Raw genomic sequence first — 24,479 nt, 5'->3', positions numbered from 1 at the left:
AAAGCTCCCAACATACAACCTATATACTTATTATGGACACAGTATGCTTACATTATTAGTTATCTTGTTATTATTTGTTGTTATTTGTTATTAGTCCCATCCTTCAACTCCATTCAACACCTCCCATCTATCTCTTAACACCATCCATATAGGATTTCTATTTGCCATATATATTTCAACTGTACTGTGATGTTTTACAAAAGTTTTGAACCTTTCTATTCTCATTGCTTCTACAGATTGTGAATTAAAAATAAACATTTTTGCTAAAAGGATTATTATATTATTGATCGATTGACTATGACTTTTCAGATCACCCAGTAATGCTATCTGCAAGGTTAGCTCCAAGTAAATATTGCAATCCTTTAGCCATTCCTGGACCTGTGTCCAAAAACAAGCTACAAATGGACAGAACCAAAACAAATGATCTAATGATTCTGTCTCTTCACAGCTAAATCTGCAGAGCTGGGAAGATTGTGTCCCCTATTGGTAGCAAGAATTTTATATAATAATTTAAATAGAAAGATTCTAATTTTTGAATCCGGTGTCGTTTTGCGTGTCAGTTCATAAACACTATGCCATGGGATCGGTATGTCAAAAATCTCTTCCCAACTATTTTGCAATCTATATGGGACAGCTGTCAATCCTTTGGTCCTTAAATTAAACTGATAAATAAAAAAGTATATCACAGTTTTCCTTAACCAATTATGTTCTTTAATGCAAGGCCGACAGACAAGTTCCTTACTTTCTCCCCCTTCCACTTTCCTCTTCCATTTTTGCGGTAAGGCTGTAATTATTTGGTTGTAATTTTGGGTAGAGCAGACATTTCCATATGTTTTTGTTAGCTGCATGTGCGACATAACTCCACCAGTCCTACCGATGATATCATTTACGAAGATTATACCTTTTTTTAAACATTTTGTCAAAAAAGTAAGTTTTTTTGTCAATTAGTATATTTGAATTTAACCACAATATTTGTTGCATTATTTGTTCTGTCGTTTCTGGAGGATTAAATTGAAATTGCAACCAACTTTCTATGGCTTGTTTTAGAAATAGTGATATTTGGGAGATGATTTCCTTTTCAAATAACTGAAAATGAGTGGTTGTAATCTGAATAAAGGGAAAAAGGCCATTCTTGAACATTGGGTGAGAAAATCTGTCATGTGAATTTTTATCTCTAATTCAACCTAAGCTTGAATCATTACCAGAGGTTGTAAAGCTCTGGTTTTAATCATCAATGATTCAAGGTCCACAATCCACGAGTAATTATCAGTAAATTTTATTTAAGGAGAGCTCTGCTCTAAAACACCAATATCCTGTGTTTTATACTCCTTGACAAACAAAGACACTATGCTCCTCCCACCTTTCTTAAACAGTTCCCGCCTTCCCCCTTGAATGGTTAGTAACGCCCCCTCTGTTAGTGGGTTGACACTACATGATAATTCTAACATTTATACTGTGTTTGGGGTGAAATTCTTTAGTCATTATTTTTAATACACAAATTCATCTATCAATCCACCCTTTTGACTAAATGGTTTCATCTTCAGGATAAATGTATTTACAAACATGTTTAATCTCAGAGATCAGTTCTATTTATCTACATCCAATCATAGGTCTTCTTTTAGGATTTTCCCTATGACCTTCATACATCAGAACCAATAAACGTTTCATCCAATTGCGGTCTTTCAGGGTCAAAGTCGTCGTTATCCCCCAAGCCTGGAGGATCGTATTTCCCGCTCTCCTGGTCAGAGTCCGGAGTCGGTCCATCTCTTATCATTTGGTGAGATGCTGCATTCACCAACGCCTTGCTCACCAATCCTCGGACACAGGGAACAAGACAACAACCACATAATACAAGAATACCCATACAAACACTGATCACTCCTAAGATGGTGGCTGCTAGGGTTTTCCATTTACCAAATATTTCATCAAACCACCCTATCCACAATGTACTAACTTCTGAGTTCAGTTCATCCTTCACTCAGTGCAGTTAATTCTGTAAGAGCTCTGGTGACTGTCCCATCCAGTGTGATGTTGTTAGGGATAAATATGCAACAATGGCTTATCTTTCTATAGACACCGGCCCTTTCTGCCTGATCTAGAACCAACCTCTACTAAGTTATGAGCGGGATGGCGGATAATCGCTCAGAGATCCCCTTTACTGCATCACTAGTCTTGTCAATAAATCGCTGTTGGTTGTAATAGATATAATTTATCCAATCCATATTTTTGTTTGTCCCCCACCAGAAATTTTTTGTAGTAAAACTCTCCCATATTTGATTTATAGCTTTGTATTCGTCTGGAACACCCCTGGGGATGCCTATACCATCTATCCAAATTGGGCTATTTCCTTCCTGACTTATTTATTTTTCTCCTAATTATTCTTCCTGTCACTGGTCTTTGATGACCAATTCTTACAGGTTGGACCAACAATACTGGTGCACAAGTACCCACCCATCCCTCTGGTAATGTCTGCCGAATGCTCCCTTTTTTTAGTGCATGCCCACCACACATCAGTCAAAGGGATGGTTAGGTTCCAAATTTTTTTTCCCTTCCTTCCTTATCTAAATCAGTCACATTAATTATCTCCTTACAGCCATCAAAATCACCCAAGTTACGGGTGCCATTTCTATGTCTGTAACACTGGTATTCGCCAGGAGTTAAAGTGAATCTAGGTGGGCTGGCCGAGTATGTCAATTTTGCCAGCCCAATCCCTGTGCAATTTGGCTCTTTTTTATTGGACCCCAGGTCTAATACACAGGGAAACATTGCCTTTGGCATTGGGGCGGTCAACATTGTTGGTCGCCCAATGGAGCATGCATAACAATTGGTCTCCCCCAAGGCCCTAGCGGTGTATTTCATCCACTTTAACCAGAGATTCTCATCAGGGACCCCCTCCACTTCCCCATTGTTCCATTCTTGGAGGAGAAAATCTTTCATAGTGGACGGGTTAGTTGAATTGACTCTGTCATCCCTTGACTGATCTACTCGGTCTATTGCTGTTAGTGGATTAATGACAGTACCTGCTCCCTCTATATCTTTTGACTCCATCAAATATAATCTTAGACAAGTATCCCGTCCGTATACGTCCGCGCAAGCTCAGTAAGTTCTTCTCACGTCCTCTTCAGTGACTTTTACTATTGTTACTACCATTTCCGTGGGGATGTCGTTATACCTTCTTATCCTCCATCTTGACGTCCAGCCCCCCCCCGTCTCATATCTCCTTCCCCCAGTATGTCTAAATACCTGAGCCCAGGAACAATCCGCTGAGGGGGCTGAACATAAATACAACGGGATCTTATAATCCCATGTTGCTTGCTTATCCGCTCTGATAAGATCCCTAATCATAATTTTGAATCTTACTCCCCACCCTTCTCTGACTCCTATTTTGTAGATCACTCGCCCTTGATGGTCAGTATGTCGGGTCGCTTTCCCTTTATTTCTTAATAATGGTAAGGCCATAGCGTAATTGGTGCGAGGTGGTGGTGGATTTTGACCTACCACGACTATTGCCGAGACTATGATGCAGCTCAGGGTCACCCATATTCCCAAAACCCCCCAACCCTCTCCTGTCTTGAGTCCTTCTGCTCGGTACCACCCCATACTCACACCCTAGGAACACACTACAGTGATGATAGGTCTGGGTAGGAGATCTTCGTTGACAGAGGTGACCCCCGCACCCTGTGGCGCAGTTCCGCTCGTCAACTCTGCGTGTGCTAAGCGGTGCTTGTATGTGGTCTTACCTTCTTGCAGTGGGTAACATGGACCCAGGTTCCTCTCTCTGCTATTCTAATGGCCAAGGTGGTTACCAACATAACCTTTTAGGGCCCTTCCCAACAGGCCTGCTTCCAGTTTTCCTTACTGGATGCTCACCAGTCACCTGGTTAGATAGTGGGTCACCTTCTCCTTTAGTTCACCTGTGGGGCACAAAACCTCTGACATACGGGTGTGGTTAATAAACTATCTTCACACATGTTCAGATTAATGTAACAATTTCTGACTGCATTCTCTTTTTAGACTATCTAAAAAATGTTTTTTTTTACACTAGTATTTTGTCCTCTCCTTCGTATATTATCTAATACAATTAGCCTCTTCCCCCCTCTTGACACATAGTTCTGCTTATGTGTCAATTTTTTCCACCTTCCTAAACATTCCCTTAGGTTATTTATCAACCAATTGCCATGCCTTTCATTTTTGAGATTCTTTTTTGCTTCTTTATTGCTCCTCCCACTTCCTTTGTCTTTATGGCGGCTAAATTCGACTTTCATTCAGTTCAGAATCAATTAGTAATCCAATCAAACAATCTCTTATCTTGTAAAAACACTTATGTTTAGTTCAACCTCTGTTCTACCCCGGCTCTCCCGGGCTTGACCTGAAGACTGATTGTTGGACATGACAAGTCCATTTTTTAGGTCACTTAAGTATTCTGCCTAGCAACAAAGAATAAAAACCTCTATGTTCGTGATTAACCCAGTTATCTCTAATAGCCCACCAAAAAAAAAACCATCATCTTTAAACCACGACCAATGTCATCCCTCTTTACTCTCTACCATTTGGGTAACATCCCTGATATATTTATTAAAAGCTAAGACTGTTTGGGAAGAGAGCAACAACATAACCTGTTCTTCCTCCTCAGAGTTCCAAATGATTTTACCATGGGCTGCCATTGCCTTCCCATAGATAAGATCACTTGATTTACCCGTATGCAGTACATAATGACGACCTTAGCTTTACAGAAGTCTATCCTTACCAAAAAGCTCATCATTCTTCATCGAATTGTTTTCTTCTTTTCCTTATCTACCTGACCCTATCGCTAAATCAATGATCTAGGCAATAGTTGTCTCGCCTTAGATTGTACATTCTTCTGATTACTGCAGCTTATTCCATGAATTTAGTTTCAAATATCACCCAATAAACCATTCCATCCCACAGCATAGTAAACACCACCTATGAACTGTTGAAAATTCCCTAAATTCAACATAACAACCCTTTATAAACATCATGCTGGGTGTGTTTTTATTTTATTTGAAAAACCCAATTGAAAAATAACAATCAAAGATAGTTAGGCTCAACTTAATTTGGTAGCTCCCTCTTATGACCTAAATACTGCCTAACTTCATAAAATCCCTCAAAATTCCTCGAGTATACAATGATTATTTAATTGATTACTCTAAATCTGCTACATGTGATCTCATTCAAATGATCCATTATCAATTATTTGATCCACCCTCTAGTAAAATCTCTCAGCCTGCTTGTTTTTCAAACCTAAACAGTTTCCTTCTCTCTTTTTCTTTTATTCTCTCCCTCTCTAACTTCCTCTGTCTCTCTAAGTCTGTCTCTGCCTCTCCCTTTTCCCGCCAACCAGAGCCACAAATCATTCTCCTTGTCCTCAACTCTCAACCCTCTCAGCTCTATCGCTACTTCCCTCCTATCATTACTGAATCAGTGATAATACATTTACATTCTAGTCACCCAGCAGACGCTCCTATCCAGAGCAACCTAGTGAATACATTTTTATTATTTAAATCTTTATTTTTTTTTACTGGCCTCCCCCCGTGGGAATCGAACCCATAACCCTGGCGTTGCAAACACCATGCTCTATCAACTGAGCTCCATCCTTGCCGGCCATTTTCCCCCCTACCCTGGACGACGCTGGGCCAATTGTGCGCCGCCCATGAGTCTCCCGGTCGCTGCCGGCTGCGACAGAGCCTGGATCCGAACCAGGATCTCTAGTGGCACAGTTAGCCCTGCGATGCAGTGCCTTAGACCACTGCGCCACTCAGGATAATAATAACTGCAATAACTATCAATAATAATTATAATAACTATTACGAATTATATTGTCCTTTTTCTGATGTTCCAATTGTAGTCTATTCATTTTAGTTTAAAATATAAAGTTATTTATAACAAATCCAGAACCCACCACAGGCTGGCGCTATTCCCCCAGCACAACAGCCAATGCCACTTGCTTCCTTGTAACGAAAATAAATTATCGTTTTAAAATTTTCCAATTATTTGTATTCCATGCCTTTCATTTTCAGTTCGCTATTCAATATATTTAACAGTTTTCTCTGATTCGGCCCCAATCAATAAAACAAATGCTTGATATTATTTATCAGCATACACTTAATGACATTCCTACCATTTGAACGATGTCCTGTCTCTCACTCCCCCCCTCTCCTGCTCCTTCCTACATTATGGGGGAGGCGCGGGAAACTTCCCTACAATTTTCCTTCTTAGGAAATAATGTCATTAGTACTTATAACATATTTTCATAGACATATCTAGAATATTACTAAAGCTATCTAATGCAACTTTTAATACACGTAAAAAAAACTCTCTCTCTCCACCCATTCCTTTTTGAATAAGTGCGTCTTCCTAGTTACCCCATAACCACGCCTCAAATCTTTTATTTAGCATTTAACCAACCAAATACTAAGTAGTATCCGGTTATCATTTATACCCGCCGTTGAATTTCCTCATACACACATATTTCACCTTCTGCCATTCAAATGCCCAACACGACAGAATAGTTCAATTCAACTCTCTATTGGTTTTTCAAGTCGCTCCGGATTAGAGCGTCTGCCAACTGACCAAAAACGCAAATATTCTCCACCTTCCCACCCATTACGTACGTCTACGTTTGAGTGCGAAAGTCCAGACACATGCATAATAATATGCCATCTAGCAGACGCTTCCATCCAAAGCGACCTACAGTCATGCGTGCATACATTTTTTATTATGGGTGGTCCCGGGGATCAAACCCACTACCTTGGCGTTACAAGCGCCATGCTCTACCAGCTGAGCTACAGAGGACCACATCGTTGGACTTTATAGGTACCTCTCAAATAATCGCTTTGTGGTGTTTTTAGCCAATTCTTAATTGACACGAATCATTTTGTCAAACATTTGTTCGAACCAAAAATATTGACTGTCATTCTCCTTTTCCCCTGCAGTCACGATAGTTAAATATTCCTTTGTCCCCGTTAAAGCATTTTCGCGCTTAAAAAAAACACACTCCCTGTCTTCAGCCCCTCCTTTCGCTTTTTTTTTCATCTAATTTTATATGCATCTGCCTGCTAACTTTTTTACTTCGAGATGCCCAATAAATTCATACCTCTTCTCCCAAATGGACCCATAAAACATATTTATCCGATCCCTCCCTAACATATATCTTTCATCTCCCGTTAATTCTCGGACTTGTTTAGAAGATGTCTTTCCCATCGTGGAACAATAAGAAATCCCTCCCCCCTTTTTGTTTTTTAAATAATTCACTCCCGAATTATTTCCGTAGGAGCCAATCTCTTAGTGCGCCTCTTGCTTTTGTAATTAACCCTTTAAAATTATTTAACCCCTAACCCAGAGTTTCTATTTAAAACTCCGGTTTCATGAAAAGAGTAAGTTACCCAATTTTCCTCACGCGACTTATTTTTTCCCCCACCCCTGAAATAATAATCACGTCTCCTGAGGGATAAAGTCTCACACACACACGACCTTATCATCTGTTAAACTTGTTTGCACAGTTCTAGCAAATGCCCAGTCGCATATAGAACTCCCGACATATCCCTCTCATACGATGATAATTATTTCCCTGTTTATACTGAACATTGCAATTCGTACAATGACAATATTAACTTAGTTTACATTTGTGATTGCAATTCACTACCATGTCATTTCGGACTAGTTTTTTTTTGTAATAGCTATTTACCTCTAGGATCAGTTGCGGACCCTCCCTGTCGTAATAATTATTACCTTCTTTGACTTTGGTAACTAAGTTCAACTCATTTTACCAAAATCCATGAATAAAAATTACTGACCTTTTCCTCGCAGTCTGGATTAAAATGCTTTTTCAAACTTGTTAACGTCTTTATCGTTCATAAAGAGTAATCACCGGCCTGTCTTATAACCTTAACGTGGAAGGCCAGGACTATTTTTCACGGATGTGATCACCCGGCCGTGCACGGATTTCGGTGTCTCTAGAACGATAAAGATGTATTAAGCTCCGCTTCGAAGGACCAATCTGTCATGTGAATTTTTATCTCTAATTCAACCTAAGCTTGAATCATTACCAGAGGTTGTAAAGCTCTGGTTTTAATCATCAATGATTCAAGGTCCACAATCCACGAGTAATTATCAGTAAATTTTATTTAAGGAGAGCTCTGCTCTAAAACACCAATATCCTGTGTTTTATACTCCTTGACAAACAAAGACACTATGCTCCTCCCACCTTTCTTAAACAGTTCCCGCCTTCCCCCTTGAATGGTTAGTAACGCCCCCTCTGTTAGTGGGTTGACACTACATGATAATTCTAACATTTATACTGTGTTTGGGGTGAAATTCTTTAGTCATTATTTTTAATACACAAATTCATCTATCAAAATCGTATTAATTTGCTTGAGAACCAGTTCGGATTTAAGTATAACTTTTGTATGACTGAAGCTTTTAGTGGTGGGTCTAATGCTTTAATATTTAATAATTTCTGTCCTCCGTATTCATATTCATTATATAAATAGGCCCTTTTAATTTTGTCTGGCTTGCTGTTCCAAATAAAATGGAATATTTTTTTCTCATATAATTTAAAAACTGTTCGCTAGGCGTAGGCAAGACCATAAGCAAATAGGTAAACTGGGATAATACTAAAGAGTTAATCAGGGTGATTTTTTTTCCACAAATTGACAGGTATTTACCTTTCCATGGTAGCAAGATCTTATCTATCTACGTTGTTTTTCACCCAGTAGATAAGGGAGTTTATCAAAATTGGGTTTGTTTTCTAATTCTTTGTGGATCTCTGTAATCTGAGGGAAATATGTGTCTCTAATATGGTCATACATTTGGCAGGAGGTTAGGAAGTGCAGCTCAGTTTCCACCTCATTTTGTGGGCAGTGTGCACATAGCCTGTCTTCTCTTGAGAGCCAGGTCTGCCTACGGCGGCCTTTCTCAATAGCAAGGCTATGCTCACTGAGTCTGTACATAGTCAAAGCTTTCCTTAAGTTTGGGTCAGTCACAGTGGTCAGGTACCCCTACTCAGATGGTATTGCGCCGTCGCAACCTTCGCTCTCTCTCTCCCGCTACTCTCTCCTCTTCCATCCTATCATCTCTTCCCTCTGCTCAATCCTTCTCCCTCCAATCTCCTGATTCTGCCTCCTCAACCCTCCTCTCCTCCCTTTCTGCATCCTTTGACTCTCTATGTCCCCTATCCTCCCGGCCGGCTCGGTCCTCCCCTCCTGCTCAGTGGCTTGACGACTCATTGCGAGCTCACAGAACAGGGCTCCGGGCAGCCGAGCGGAAATGGAGGAAAACTAGACTCCCTGCGGACCTGGCATCTTTTCACTCCCTCCTCTCTCCATTTTATGACAACAAATGGTGCTTTGCCACAGACTAAAGAAATGACCTGCTACTTCAGTGCCAGCTACTCCTCCCCTGTTCCATGGTTAAATTGTAGCCGCTTTCTGTGCTATCTAAGGATGAATTCCTTACGCCTGCCGTTTACCACTTCAACATTCTGTCCAAAAGGACATTTCTTAACTTTAAATGGATGTGTGTGTGTGTGTGTGTGTGTGTGTGTCTGCTCTAGTCATATCTGAGGAATGATGGAAAGGGGAACAGGTGAATCCGCCGGCTGTTGGACAACTGCTCTGCTCTCCTGGCAACGGCTCTCATCTCTCTCTATCTAGGCCTAGCTTTCTTCTCTCGCTCTTTCTGTCCCTCTTCCTCTTTTCCCCCCGCTGTCTCTCTCTCTCTCCGCTGAAGGAAACCACAGATCTAATCAGACTCGTCCTGCCTTACTCATGCCCTCTGTTTGCCAGCCTTGGTGCCCACTGCCCAAGTACCTCCCAACTACAAAGGAATGAAATGTTCCCATGTATAAAGGGACGCTCAGCAGCCTAAAGAGACATTCTGCCCTCATGTTCTCTTTATCCTTCAATAACTGATATGAAAAGATGTGATGATGGAACAGTACAGTGGGTGAACAGGATGGCCATTCATATTAGAATTCTGCTTTCACCTGTTGATGGAAACCACTGTGGGATTTTGACAGCCCTCATACTGAAGAGTTACTTTGTTTTCTCACTACTGAACTTAGTTGAATGCATTGACTGTAATTCACTCTGGATGAGAGCGTCTGCTACTACCACTAGAGTCACTCTTATTAGACTGGTCTGAGATCAGATGAGACACTGGAAAAGTATTGTCCCATTCACATATGTGTTTATTTAGTCTAGTCGCTGCGTGTCTGTCTGTGATTAATTTTCCTATGCCAAGCAGGCGGTGAGTCGCAACCTCCACATCCAGAATAGGACCAGACTGTGACTGAGACAACTTGTCCCAACCACAGGCGGCTGGTGACACCTTAATTGGGGTGGACGGGCTCATAGTAATGGCTGGAACTGAATAAATGATATCGAACACATTATACACATGGTTTCCACTGATGGGCAAAATGATTGAAACCTAGATTTCCACCATAGTGATTTTACATGCCACGTTGGTTCAGATCAGTGCTGTTTGACTTTTATAACAACATTTCTCGTTCTTGGAAGCTTTTCTGGTCTAATGGGCTCTAGAGTCGAGGTGTCTTTCCCATGAGAAAGGGCCGGAGGCGTGGCAGCCTTCCAAAGACACACAGACAGTCACGCCATCAACCTCCTCTCCCTGAGGCCAAGCAATATTATTTAGGCGGAGGTATGGAGACTGTCTAGACACTTGAGATATGCGCCGCTGCCATAATAATTGTCTCTGGGTTTTGAGTGACTGTAGTGGTTTAGAGTAAACTGTGAAGGGAGGGCACCAGGGTTATGGGAGGGACATACTTGCTCCTCTCTAGGTTAGTCACAAAGGAATTTAGGCCTCTCTCTCGCTTCTACTTTGTCTCTTGCTCTGTTTTTGTCCGTTGCTCCTAGCTATATCTCTCCCTCGAGTTCTCCCTCTCACTCGAGCTCTCTTTTTCACTCTCCCTATTTCTCTTTCTCACTCTCTCTCAATTCAATTTCAATTCAATTTAAAGGGCTTTATTGGCATGGGAAACGTATGTTAACATTGCCAAAGCAAGTGAAGTAGATAGTAAACAAAAGTGAAATAAACAACAAATATTAACAGTAAACATTACTCAGAAGTTCCAAAAGAGTATACATTTCAAATGTCATTATGTCTATATACAGTGTTGTAACGATGTGCAAATAGTTAAAGTACGAATGGGAAAATAAATAAACATAAATATGGGTTGTATTTACAATGGTGTTTGTTCTTCACTGGTTGCCCTTTTCTTGTGGCAACAGGTCACAAATCTTGCTGCTGTGATGTCACGCTGTTGTTTTTCACCCAGTAGATAAGGGAGTTTATCAAAATTGGGTTTGTTTTCTAATTCTTTGTGGATCTCTGTAATCTGAGGGAAATATGTGTCTCTAATATGGTCATACATTTGGCAGGAGGTTAGGAAGTGCAGCTCAGTTTCCACCTCATTTTGTGGGCAGTGTGCACATAGCCTGTCTTCTCTTGAGAGCCAGGTCTGCCTACGGCGGCCTTTCTCAATAGCAAGGCTATGCTCACTGAGTCTGTACATAGTCAAAGCTTTCCTTAAGTTTGGGTCAGTCACAGTGGTCAGGTACCCCTACTCAGATGGTAACGCGCCGTCGCAACCTTCGCTCTCTCTCTCCCGCTACTCTCTCCTCTTCCATCCTATCATCTCTTCCCTCTGCTCAATCCTTCTCCCTCCAATCTCCTGATTCTGCCTCCTCAACCCTCCTCTCCTCCCTTTCTGCATCCTTTGACTCTATGTCCCCTATCCTCCCGGTCGGCTCGGTCCTCCCCTCCTGCTCCATGGCTTGACGGCTCATTGCGAGCTCACAGAACAGGGCTGGAAATGGAGGAAAACTAGACTCCCTGCGGACCTGGCATCTTTTCACTCCCTCCTCTCTACATTTTCTTCATCTGTTTCTGCTGCTAAAGCCACTTTCTACAACTCTAAATTCCAAGCATCTGCCTCTAACCCTAGGAAGCTCTTTGCCACCTTCTCCTCCCTGCTGAATCCTCCCCCCCTCTGTGGATGACTTCGTCAACCATTTTGAAAAGAAGGTTGACGACATCCGATCCTCGTTTGTTAAGTCAAATGACACTGCTGGTCCTGCTCACACTGCCCTACCCTATGCTTTGACTTCTTTCTCCCCTCTCTCTCCTGATGAAATCTTGCGACTTGTGACGGCCGGCCGCCCAACAACCTGCCCACTTGACCCTATCCCCTCCTCTCTTCTCCAGACCATCTCCGGTGACCTTCTCCCTTACCTCACCTCGCTCATCAACTCATCCTTGACTGCTGGCTATGTCCCTTCTGTCTTCAAGAGAGCGAGAGTTGCACCCCTTCTCAAAAAACCAACACTCGATCCCTCTGATGTCAACAACTACAGACCAGTATCCCTTCTTTCTTTTCTCTCCAAAACTCTTGAGCGTGCCGTCTTTAGCCAACTCTCTTGCTATCTCTCTCAGAATGACCTTCTTGATCCAAACCAGTCAGGTTTCAAGACTGGTCATTCAACTGAGACTGCTCTTCTCTGTGTCACAGAGGCTCTCCGCACTGCTAAAGCTAACTCTCTCTCCTCTGCTCTTGTCCTTCTAGACCTGTCTGCTGCCTTTGATACTGTGAACCATCAGATCCTCCTCTCCACCCTCTCCGAGTTGGGCATCTCTTGGATTGCGTCCTACCTGACCGGTCGCTCCTACCAAGTGTCGTGGCGAGAATCTGTCTCCGCACCATGTGCTCTCACCACTGGTGTCCCCCAGGGCTCAGTTCTAGGCCCTCTCCTATTCTCGCTATACACCAAGTCACTTGGCTCTGTCATATCCTCACATGGCCTCTCCTATCATTGCTACGCAGACGACACAAAACTAATCTTCTCCTTTCCCCCTTCTGATAACCAGGTGGCGAATCGCATCTCTGCATGTCTAGCAGACATATCAGTGTGGATGACGGATCACCACCTCAAGCTGAACCTCGGCAAGACAGAGATGCTCTTCCTCCCAGGGAAGGACTGCCCGTTCCATGATCTCGCCATCACAGTTGACAACTCCGTTGTGTCTTCCTCCCAGAGTGCGAAGAGCCTTGGCGTGACCCTGGACAACACCCTGTCGTTCTCCGCTAACATCAAGGCGGTGACCCGATCCTGTAGGTTCATGCTCTACAACATTCAGAGAGTACGACCCTGCCTTACACAGGAAGCGGCACAGGTCCTAATCCAGGCACTTGTCATCTCCCGTCTGGATTACTGCAACTCGCTGTTGGCTGGGCTCCCTGCCTGTGCCATTAAACCCCTACAACTCATCCAGAATGCCGCAGCCCGTCTGGTGTTCAACCTTCCCAAGTTCTCTCACGTCACCCCGCTCCTCCGCACACTTGTCATGAGAATTTCTATCTCTAATTCAACCTAAGCTTGAATCATTACCAGGGGTTGTAAGGCTCTGGTTTTAATCATAAATGATCTAAGGTCCACAACCAGCAAGAATGATCTGTATTTTTATTCATGGAAAGCTCTGGCTCCAAAAACCCATACATACTGTTTTATACCCCTTGACACACAAAGGCACTTTGCTCCGCCCACCTTTAGGAGGCTTTTTTAACAGTTTCCGCAGTCTCCTTCACCCTGGAATGTTTAGTCTCGCCCCCCTCTGTTAGTGGGTTGCCACTACATTATAACTCTTAACACCGTTCACACATTTATACTGTATTTGGGGTGAAATCCTTTAGTCATTATTCTTAAAATACAAATTAATCTAACAACACTCCACTGGCTTCCAGTTGAAGCTCGCATCTGCTACAAGACCATGGTGCTTACCTACGGAGCTGTGAGGGGAACGGCACCTCCGTACCTTCAGGCTCTGATCAGTCCCTACACCCAAACGACGGCATTGCGTTCATCCACCTCTGGCCTGCTGGCCCCCCTACCTCTGCGGAAGCACAGTTCCCGCTCAGCCCAGTCAAAACTGTTCGCTGCTCTGGCACCCCAATGGTGGAAGAAGTTCCCTCACGACGCCAGGACAGCGGAGTCACTCACCACCTTCCGGAGACACTTGAAAGCCCACCTCTTTAAGGAATACCTGGGATAGGATAAAGTAATCCTTCTACCCCCCCCTTACTCCACCCCAAAGAAAACAAAACAAAACAAAAAAACGTTATCCCACTGGCTATAACGTGAATGCACCAATTTGTAAGTCGCTCTGGATAAGAGTGTCTGCTAAATGACGTACATTTAAATGTGTACTCTCTGTTTAGGGCCAAATAGCATTCTAGTTTGCTCTGTTTTTTTGTTAATTCTTTCCAATGTGTCAAGTAATTATCTTTTTGTTTTCTCATGATTTGGTTGGGTCTAATTGTGTTGTTGTTGTTGTCCTGGGGCTCTGTGGGGTCTGTTTTTGTTAGTGAACAGAGCCCCAGGACCAGCTTACTTAGGGGACTCTTCTCCAAGTTCATCTCTCTGTAGGTGATGGCTTTATTATGGAAGGTTTGGGATTCGCTTTCTTTTAAGTGGTTATAGAATTTAACGGCTCTTTTCTGGATTTTGATCATTAGCGGGTATCGGCCTAATTATGCTCTGCATGCATTATTTGGTGTTTTTCATTGTACAGAGAGGATATTTTTGCAGAATTCTGCATGCAGAGTCTCAATTTGGTGTTTGTCCCATTTTGTGAATTCTTGGTTGGTGAGCGGACCCCAGACCTCACAACCATAAAGGGCAATGGGTTCTATAACTGATTCAAGTATTTTTAGCCAGATCCTAATTGGTATGTCAAATGTTATGTTCCTTTTGATGGCATAGAAGGCCCTTCTTGCCTTGTCTCTCAGATCGTTCACAGCTTTGTGGAAGTTACCTGTGGCACTGATGTTTAGGCCGAGGTATGTATCGTTTTTTGTGTGCTCTAGGGCAACGGTGTCTAGATGGAATTTCTATTTGTGGTCCTGGCAACTGGACCTTTTTTGGAACACCATTATTTTTGTCTTACTGAGATTTACTGTCAGGGCCCAGGTCTGACAGAATCTGTGCAGAAGATCTAGGTGCTGCTGTAGGCCCTCCTTGGTTGGTGACAGAAGCACCAGATCATCAGCAAACAGTAGACATTTGACTTCAGATTCTAGTAGGGTGAGGCCGGGTGCTGCAGACTGTTCTAGTGCCCTCGCCAATTCGTTGATATATATGTTGAAGATGGTGGGGCTTAAACTGCATCCCTGTCTCACCCCACGGCCCTGTGGAAAGAAATGTGTGTTTTTTGCCAATTTTAACCGCACACTTGTTGTTTGTGTACATGGATTTTATAATGTCGTATGTTTTCCCCCCAACCCCACTTTCCATCAATTTGTATAGCAGACCCTCATGCCAAATTGAGTCAAAAGCTTTTTTGAAATCAACAAAGCATGAGAAGACTTTGCCTTTGTTTTGTTTGTTTGTAAAATTAGGGTGTGCAGGGTGAATACGCAGGGTCTGTCGTACAGTAATTTGGTAAAAAGCCAATTTGACATTTGCTCAGTACATTATTTTCACTGAGGAAATGAACTAGTCTGCTGTTAATGATAATGCAGAGGATTTTCCCAAGGTTGCTGTTGACGCAAATCCCACGGTAGTTATTGGGGTCAAATTTGTCTCCACTGTTGTGGATTGGGGTGATCAGTCCTTGGTTCCAAATATTGGGGAAGATGCCAGAGCTAAGGATGATGTTAAAGAGTTTAAGTATAGCCAATTGGAATTTGTGGTCTGTATATTTTATTATTTCATTGAGGATACCATCAACACCACAGGCCTTTTTGGGTTGGAGGGTTTGTATTTTGTCCTGTAGTTCATTCACTGTCATTGGAGAATCCAGTGGGTTCTGGTAGTCTTTAATAGCTGATTCTAAGATTAGCATTTGATCATGTATATATTTTTTGCTGTTCTTTGTTATAGGGCCAAAAAGATTGGAGAAGTGGTTTACCCATACATCTCCGTTTTGGATAGATAGCTCTTCGTGTTGTTGTTTGTTTAGTGTTTTCCAATTTTCCCAGAAGTGTTTAGAGTCTATGGATTCTTCAAATACATTGAGCTGATTTCTGACATGCTGTTCCTTCTTTTTCCGTAGGGTATTTCTGTATTGTTTTAGTGATTCACCATAGTGGAGGCGTAGGCTCAGCTTTTCTGTGTCTCTATGTTTTTGATTGGATAGGTTTCTCAATTTCCTTCATAGGTTTTTGCATACTTCATCAAACCATTTGTCACTGTTGTTACTTTTCTTATTTTTTCTGTTAGATTTTTTGATTTGATAGGGAAGCTGAGAGGTCAAATATACTGTTTAGGTTTTCTACTGCCAAGTTTACACCTTCACTATTACAGTGGAACGTTTTGTCCAGGAAGTTGTCTAAAAGGGATTTAATTTGTTGTTGCCTAATTGTTTTTTGGTAGGTTTCGATACTACTTTCCTTCCATCTATAGCATTTCTTTAATATTATTCAGTTCCTTTGGCTTTGATGCCTCATGATTGAGTATTGCTCTGTTCAAGTAGTCTGTGATTTTGCTGTGGTCTGATAGGGGTGTCAGTGGGCTGACTGTGAACGCTCTGAGAGACTCTGGGTTGAGGTCAGTGATAAAGTAGTCAACAGTACTACTGCCAAGAGATGAGCTATAGGTGTACCTGCCATAGGAGTCCCTTCGAAGCCTACCATTGACTATGTACATAACCAGTGTGCGACAGAGCTGCAGGAGTTGTGACCAGTTTTAGTTGGTTATGATGTCGTAGTTGTGCCTAGGGGGGCATATGGGAGATGGAACTCTCTCTCTCTCTCTCTCTCTCTCTCTCTCTCTCTCTCTCTCTCTCTCTCTCTCTCTCTCTCGCTCTCGCTCTCGCTCTCGCTCTCGCTCTCTCTCTCGTTGTCCTTTTAGTTGCCCTTTCTCTCCCCTCTGTCTGGGTTGCATTTCATCACACTCGGTTGCCAACACACACACACACACCTAGACAGAGGTTAGGGCTTGGCGTCTGCCGGCCTTGGTGTTTGACTCCCAGGTGGGGAGTGTGTGTGAGCCAGGCGCCATAGCGAGTGTGTGTGTGTTAGGGGGCTAGGGGCCAAAGCCACACAGAAGTAGCCTAGTCAGATACCCTACCCCCAGACCTGCCAATGGAGAGACCAACACCAACCAGCCATGTAAGCATAGGAAGGCACCTCGTGTAACGACTGTCTATCTGTTCAGTAAATAATTTATCCCCCAATGTCTAGTAGCGGACTGACGGTTTAGACTGGCCATGCATGCTGTCTGGATGTCTCTGACCTGGTTCAGCCTCTATCTATCTGAATCCCTCAAGGGGTTAGAAAGCTTTGGACTGACAGGCATCCGTGCTGAGTTTAAAGAGCAATTTGTCTGTATCGAGAGGTATAAGTGAGGGCTGCAAAGTGAAAACCGATTGAATTCCAAGAACCAAGTTCTCAGTCTCATTTTGGAGCTGCTACAGGTCTCAGTCAGAGTGATAGGCCAGGGCTGCGCCATCCTTCTCCAATGTATACCCTCTCAGCCATAGCAACACAACCATACCATTAGACTAAACCTTTGGCAAAGATGGAGATAGGGAGACAAAGAAGCGTAAGAATAGAGATGGAAAAGGAGAAGAGAAAGAGAAAAAATAGAGAAAGAAATAAGTGTAAGCCTAGTGAGGGAAGAGGTAGCCTGGAGAAAGAAAGTCAAAAATGGAGAGGGGGAAAGAGGCTTTCAGAAGCAACTCAAACTGACCCAGCTAGGTTTATAGTAAATCTGTAGTTCTAAACCAGCACCAAGCTCTTAGGGGTGTTGTTGTGAGAAGGTGAAAGTCTGGCGCGCTCGCTCTTCACGACGTCTCACGTTTCATCTGCAAGTGTTCTGGCTGCAAACGGGGTGAGCAGGAAGGAAGCTGACTAAGGGGATGTGAGACCACTGATGGTGAGGTGGATCACAACAGATCACAAGCCGTTTGACATGTTGTTGACATGTTGTTTTTGATTAGTGTAGCAAACAGCATTGAGGATTTCTGTGTTGCACTGTAACTACTCATTTGTTGCTTTTATGCTAACTGCTACACACACACACACACACACACACACACACACACACACACACACTGTGTGAAATTGCACTCTGGTGTTGTAGGATGCAGTTTGTTCAGTTCCTTTTGTGGGGAAGAAAATAGGTCATTTATTTTGTTGGTGTTAATCTCTCTCCTTTGTCCTCTTGTTCCCTCTCCCTCTCTCTTTCTCTCTACCTGAATCTCTGTTCCCTCTCTCTTTCTCTCTACCTGAATCTCTATGTTCTCTTTCTCTCTACCTGAATCTCTGTTCCCTCTCTCTTTCTCTCTACCTGAATCTCTATGTTCTCTTTCTCTCTACCTGAATCTCTGTTCCCTCTCTCTTTCTCTCCTCCCACCCTCTAATAGCACTGCAGTGTTACTGCCAGCGCTGTCTCAACTCCACGTGCACCACGGACGGACTGTGCTTCGTGTCCGTCAAGAAGTCTGGCAGCAGCATCACCGCCGAGAGCAGTATGTGCGTCCCCGAGAACGAGCTGATCCCGCGCGACCGCCCCTTCATCTGCGCGCCCTCCACCAAGGACGACACTGGCATCTACCCTATGTGCTGCTCCACCGACTGGTGCAACAAGAACCCTGACCTCAGTGTCTTCCCAGGTCCGTCCCAAGTGTGTCTTTCTGCATGTCTCATAAATGCACATCGTAAACTAAGAACCCAAGCCTTTGCATTTATAAGGGCTCGACTGTAGGCCTCAGGGTTATTTATACATGGACTGTTCTGCAGTGCTGTGGGATACTATCTAGGGCCCTCATTCAATTCTGGGCCGCGAAGTAGAGCTGGGCGATATATAAAATAAAAAAATCCACACCGGAATAAATTGCCCGTATTAATGTGATAACGTTAACTAGAACGATGAGTTTATAACCAGTTTATTTTTTGTATAATCCTTTTAAACTTCTACTACTACTAGTTTGATGGTTGTAGCCATCAACTGTCCCATTAACAATCACCCATATTAGCAAACCTATTTCATTTCAAACTTCACATTTCTCTAGTATTAAGCTACTTACCGTAATGAACGATATCAGCAAAATGCCTGCGATAAGTGGTCGGTGTCGATAATGTTCGGCTTATTGTCCCAGCTCTACCTCGAAGCCAGTTCCACTGCTTCTTTTCGTTCTTCCCCTCTAATCAGGCTAAATATGGTTTCATATGGGCCTAGTGTGTTTCCCCTTACTACCGCAATGAAAATGCAGATGATTATTCATTTATATTCCTTACTACATTCCTCCTGCCCAATCAAAGGTTGGCAGTAAAAAGTGTGAAGTTAAATACAATGTGTTTTATTGAGTAGAGGTGTGAATATCAGGGACATGTTTTTGTGCAGCACACGTGCAGAACATATAGAAAATGGGGCAAACCCTGTGGTATCACGATACTACTCGGTATCGTTATACTTGGCCTGGTATCACATCGTTAGTAAAATGTTGGTATTGTGACAACCTCATTCTGAAAATAAGCGCACATTTTCTTTCAGTTTCCCCATATTTTTCACGTGTTTCCGTGCCAAAATATTCTGTCACCTTTTTGGGCCCTCACCAGATCAAATAAAATTGTATTTGTCACATTCAACGAATACAACGGCTGTAGTAGACCTTACCGTGAAATGATTACAAGCCCTTAACCAACAATGGAGTTTTAAGAAAATAAAGAGTTAAATATAATAAATATTAAGAGTTATAATAATAATAATAAGAGTTAAATATTTACTAAATAAGTTAAAGTAAAAAAAAGTTACATAATAAAATAACAATAACGACGATATATACAGGGGGTACCGATTCAAATGTGCGGGGGTACAGATTAGTCGAGGTACTTGAGGTAATATGTACAGTTGAAGTCTGAAGTTTACATACACCTTAGCCAAATACATTTAAACTCAGTTTTTCACAATTCCTGACATTTAATCCTAGTAACAATTCCATGTCTTAGGTCAGTTAGGATCACCACTTTATTTTAAGAATGAGAAATGTCAGAATAATACTAGAGAGAATGATTTATTTATTTCAGCTTTTATTTCTTTCATCACATTCCCAGTGGGTCAGAAGTTTACATACACTCAATTAGTATTTGGTAGCATTGCCTTTAAATTGTTTAACTTGGTTCAAACGTTTTGGGTACCCTTCCACGAGCTTCCCACAATAAGTTGGCTGAATGTTGGCCCATTCCTCCTGACAGAGCTGGTGTAACTGAGTCAGGTTTGTAGGCCTCCTTGCTCGCACACGCTTTTTCAGTTCTGCCCACATATTTTCTATAAGATTGAGGTCAGGGCTTTGTGCTGGCCAACACTTTGTTGTCCTTAAGTCATTTTGCCACAACTTTGGAAGTATGCTTGGGGTCCATTTGGAAGACCTATTTGCGACCAAGCTTTAACTTCCTGACTGATGTCTTGAGATGTTCCTTCAATATATCTACATAATTTTCCTTCCTCATGATGCCATCTATTTTGTGAAGTGCACCAGTCCCTCCTGCAGCAAAGCACCCCCACAGCATGATGCTGCCACCCCTGTGCTTCACGGTTGGGATGGTGTTCTTCAGCTTGCAAGCCACCCCCTTTTCCCTCCAAACATAATGATGGTCATTATGGCCAAACAGTTCTATTTTGTTTCATTAGACCAGAGGACATTTCTCCAAAAAGTATGATCTTTGTCCCCATGTGCAGTTGCAAACCGTAGTCTGGCTTTTTCTATAGCGGTTTTGGAGCAGCGGCTTCTTCCTTGCTGAGCGGCCTTTCAGGTTATGTCGATATGTGACTAGTTTTACTGTGGATATAGATACTTTTGTACCTGTTTCCTCCAGCATCTTCACAAGGTCCTTTGCTGTTGTTCTGGGATTGATTTGCACTTTTCGCACCAAAGTACGTTCATCTCTAGGAGACAGAACGCGTCTCTTTCCTGAGCGGTATGACGGCTGCGTGGTCCCATGGTGTTTATACTTACATACTATTGTTTGTACAGATGAACGTGGTACTTTCAGGCGTTTGGACATTTTTACCAAGGATGAACCACACTTGTGGAGGTCTACCATTTTTTTTCTGAGGTCTTGGCTGATTTATTTTGATTTTCCCATGATGTCAAGCAAAGAGGCACTGAGTTTGAAGGTAGGCCTTGAAATACATCCACAGGTACACCTCCAATTGACTCAAATGATGTCAATTAGCCTACCAGAAGCTTCTAAAGCCATGACATCATTTTCTGGAATTTTCCAAGCTGTTTAAAGGCACAGTCAACTTAGTGTATGTAAACTTCTGACCCACTGGAATTGTGATACAGTGAATTATAAGTGAAATAATCTGTCTGTAAACAATTGTTGGAAAAATTACTTGTGTCATGCACAAAGTAGATGTCCTAACCGACTTGCCAACACTATAGTTTGTTAACAAGACATTTGTGGAGTGGTTGAAAAAATGAGTTTTAATTTGTTAGCATCACCCTTTTCAAGATTAACTTTCAAACTTTGTTTACAAATGATCATCATCTGGGTAGTGGCGCTGTTTTTTTGTTGCAGCTCACTTGCTGTTAGTTATCAAAAACGAATGACTTTGAAACATTGTTGCATTTAAGCTTTAGATCACTGGTTAGTTTGATGAATGTGATAAAATAGATTTGCAATGGGAAGTAATAGCTGGTTTGTTTGTTTAATTTTGGACATGAAATTGTTGTGCTTTTGTATTTGTATAATTTCATGGGGCCTACTGGAGTGAATGGGCTGCTTGTTCTTTAACATTATTTGATGCTGTGTGTGACTGCTGTCACCTGTCTGTCAGCCGTGTCTGTGTTTGACCAAAATTGGCTCTCCTTCAGCACCATGGAGTGCACAAGTATTACGGTCGCTGTCCTTTCAGCACCATGAGCCTTTCACCTTTGATGTGACACTGTTGTTGTCGCTATTGGTGATAGTGTGATCGTGGTGTTGGTAAACATAAGTTGTGTAAACGGTGCATTGTTTTATGCTGTGTCCATGCCGGTTCTGTTCTCCACCGACTCTCGACAGCTATCTAGCTATGTTGTGCTATTGGCGATTCTAACCCTTTAGCTAGCGTAAGCTAGCAAGCGAACTGAAACTGGCAGTAAAGACTGGTTAGCTGACAACGTCACAAATGATGCGCACGCTTCAATGTGGCAGAAGTTTGTGTGTTGTGATTTTGGATGGTCAGATGGCTAGCAACAATGTCTAGAAGCTGCCATGTGAGGAATCGTAGGTGGCTCGTTTCAGCTAGCTTTATCTTGTTCTGTATACCGTGTCTTGTTTTGACTGTCACATCTATGCTAATATGGTAAACATTCGCTAGCTAGCTAACCATCACCTGTAATGATTTATTTGAAAGACAATTGCTCATTGTGCACATTTGTTTTCAGTAAACATTGGAGACGAAACATAGTTTACATGTTGTCAACAATCTAAGCCAACTCTGTCTGTTTTGCCCCATATTTCTGTACGTGTTGTTTTTGATGCTAAACAACCAACCCGTCTATGGGATAATGGAGAGTGAATTAAATGATTTATTCATCTTGCTAGATAGCTAGCTTGGCAAAGCATGTAGTGTTGTGTGCATTGTGCTGCACTTACCACCCCATTCTGTTTCATATGAAATGTGTGTGACTGCCTGGCTCAGTTAGCAAGCTAATGTTAGCTAGCTAGCTAAGTAATTAGCAGGTGCACGTTATCAAACTGAACCTAACAAAACAATCCTTCTTTAAACACAAAACTCCTTAGCTAGATGTAAAATACTTGTATTATGCAGCTTTATTGTTTTATCACGTGGAGGTTCGTGCTCTCTTATTGGCTCAAATTCAGGTTCTCGGCCACTGACAAGCATTGCGATTCTACAAGTATAAACGTCAGAGTCATCGGTACCGGTTCGGTACACAGCAGGGATGTCTTTTGTTCTAGCAAGAGAATGAACAGTCTCCTACTGTGCTAAGTATCTATCGGCAGTCAGATTTCTTGGTTTGTCTGTACCATTAATGGTGAATGAATCTCCCTCTCTGAACGTCATCGCACACACTCGCGCGCACACACAAAATCCTCAGCCCTAATTATGTTATTACCTTGCCAATCCTAAATAGCCTTACCCGTCAGCTATAATAACACATCATTACAACTGCCCTCTGAGCACAGAAATCATAGAATTAGAATTATGACAGAAATAACTGTCTGAGAATGCACTGTAGGTAGAGGAGAGGATTTTAACAATCCAAAACCCTGTGTTTAAAGGATTGACCTAGGTTAACCTATACCCGTCTAGCTACACTAAGCATTTCGTTCTGGCATAGCTTTCTGTATAGGAATTAAAACATTTTATATGCAACAGATGGTTTCTGCCCACGCAGTATAGTGGCCCTGTTTTTGGCAAAATATTGATTTTCTCCTAACTCCAACAATTCTCTATCGCCATACAAAGTAAGCCCACCTCTGCCCTTTTAAGTGTTGGCCGAAAGCCTTGGACCCGGGAGCGCGCTGCTCCAGGACTTTAATACACAACTTCAGCGCACCCCAAACTTGACCCTTTTCGTTCGATTATTTTCCTTGCTTCCCCTGCGATGTTTACAAAGTTGGCCGCTCATGGTGTGTCATTGAATGAGCACTTTCTGCTCTTTTTTTTGCTATTTTTCTAACTATTAGAGAGATAATACAGGCTATTGAGTGGCCAACACCGTTGGAGACTTTCAGATACAGTCTTGTGGTCAAAACAACATATTTTACTGTGACCTTCAGGCCAGGACAGTTTCTCTTCCAGCACTATTGATACAGCTAGAGCCTTGAGGCCCAGTGATTCATCCTATAGCTATGTGACTAAACTGTACGTATTGTATCGACGTATGAAAGCGTATTAACCAGTGACTTGGTGAAGACATTGGTGACACAGGCATATGACGAGCCATGCTATTCCTTCGGTCATCGCTTTCATATATTTGATGCCTTTCGAGGACAAGAACCAAAGAGCCAAGACCAGGTAATGGTCAGACGTTTTTGAAAAGGTTGTTGCGGGACACCGGTGTGTGGGTATTCTGTTTATTGTACTTATAGGGTTATCCGTACATGTATAACACAGCACTTGGGTAAAATAATGGGTGTACATCCAACATTAGGCTCACTTCATGCCATCTCAACAAAAGGCCCATTCGCCCACTCTATCCTGGACCCGTTTTCACACACAGCTGGTTTGAAATTCTCTTAGGACCAATTCAGCCGTTTTTATCTCAATATCAAATCATTTCTAAGTAACAATTAAGTACAGGGTTCAATTCTTGGGCCGACACTTTTCTCCGTGTATATCAATGATGTCGCTCTTGCTGCTGGTGACTCTCAGATCCACCTCTACGCAGACGACACCATTTTGTATACATCTGGCCCTTCATTGGACACTGTGTTAACAAACCTCCAAACGAGCTTCAATGCCATACAACAATCCTTCAGT

At 42.4% G+C, this 24,479-nt stretch overlaps 1 protein-coding gene across 4 annotated transcripts in view; it reads left to right on the top strand.

Moving 5' to 3' along the window:
• Window positions 1-24,479, top strand: part of LOC121569133 (TGF-beta receptor type-1-like) — a 74,554-nt gene that overhangs the window by 30,938 nt on the left and 19,137 nt on the right. For all 4 annotated transcript variants that reach the window (XR_006001333.2, XM_041879796.2, XM_041879793.2 and 1 more), the window contains exon 2: window positions 18,406-18,654. Coding sequence is in view for 3 of the 4 variants with exons in the window: in XM_041879796.2 (XP_041735730.1) it covers window positions 18,406-18,654 (249 nt within the window). In the remaining variant the exon portion in view is untranslated. The remainder of the gene's footprint in view (window positions 1-18,405; window positions 18,655-24,479) is intronic.

The sequence above is a fragment of the Coregonus clupeaformis genome, chromosome 7, assembly GCF_020615455.1.
Source record: "Coregonus clupeaformis isolate EN_2021a chromosome 7, ASM2061545v1, whole genome shotgun sequence".
Taxonomy (NCBI): domain Eukaryota; kingdom Metazoa; phylum Chordata; class Actinopteri; order Salmoniformes; family Salmonidae; genus Coregonus; species Coregonus clupeaformis.
The sequence above is the reverse complement of the archived record's forward strand: the minus strand, read 5'-3'. Positions and strand labels throughout refer to the sequence as shown.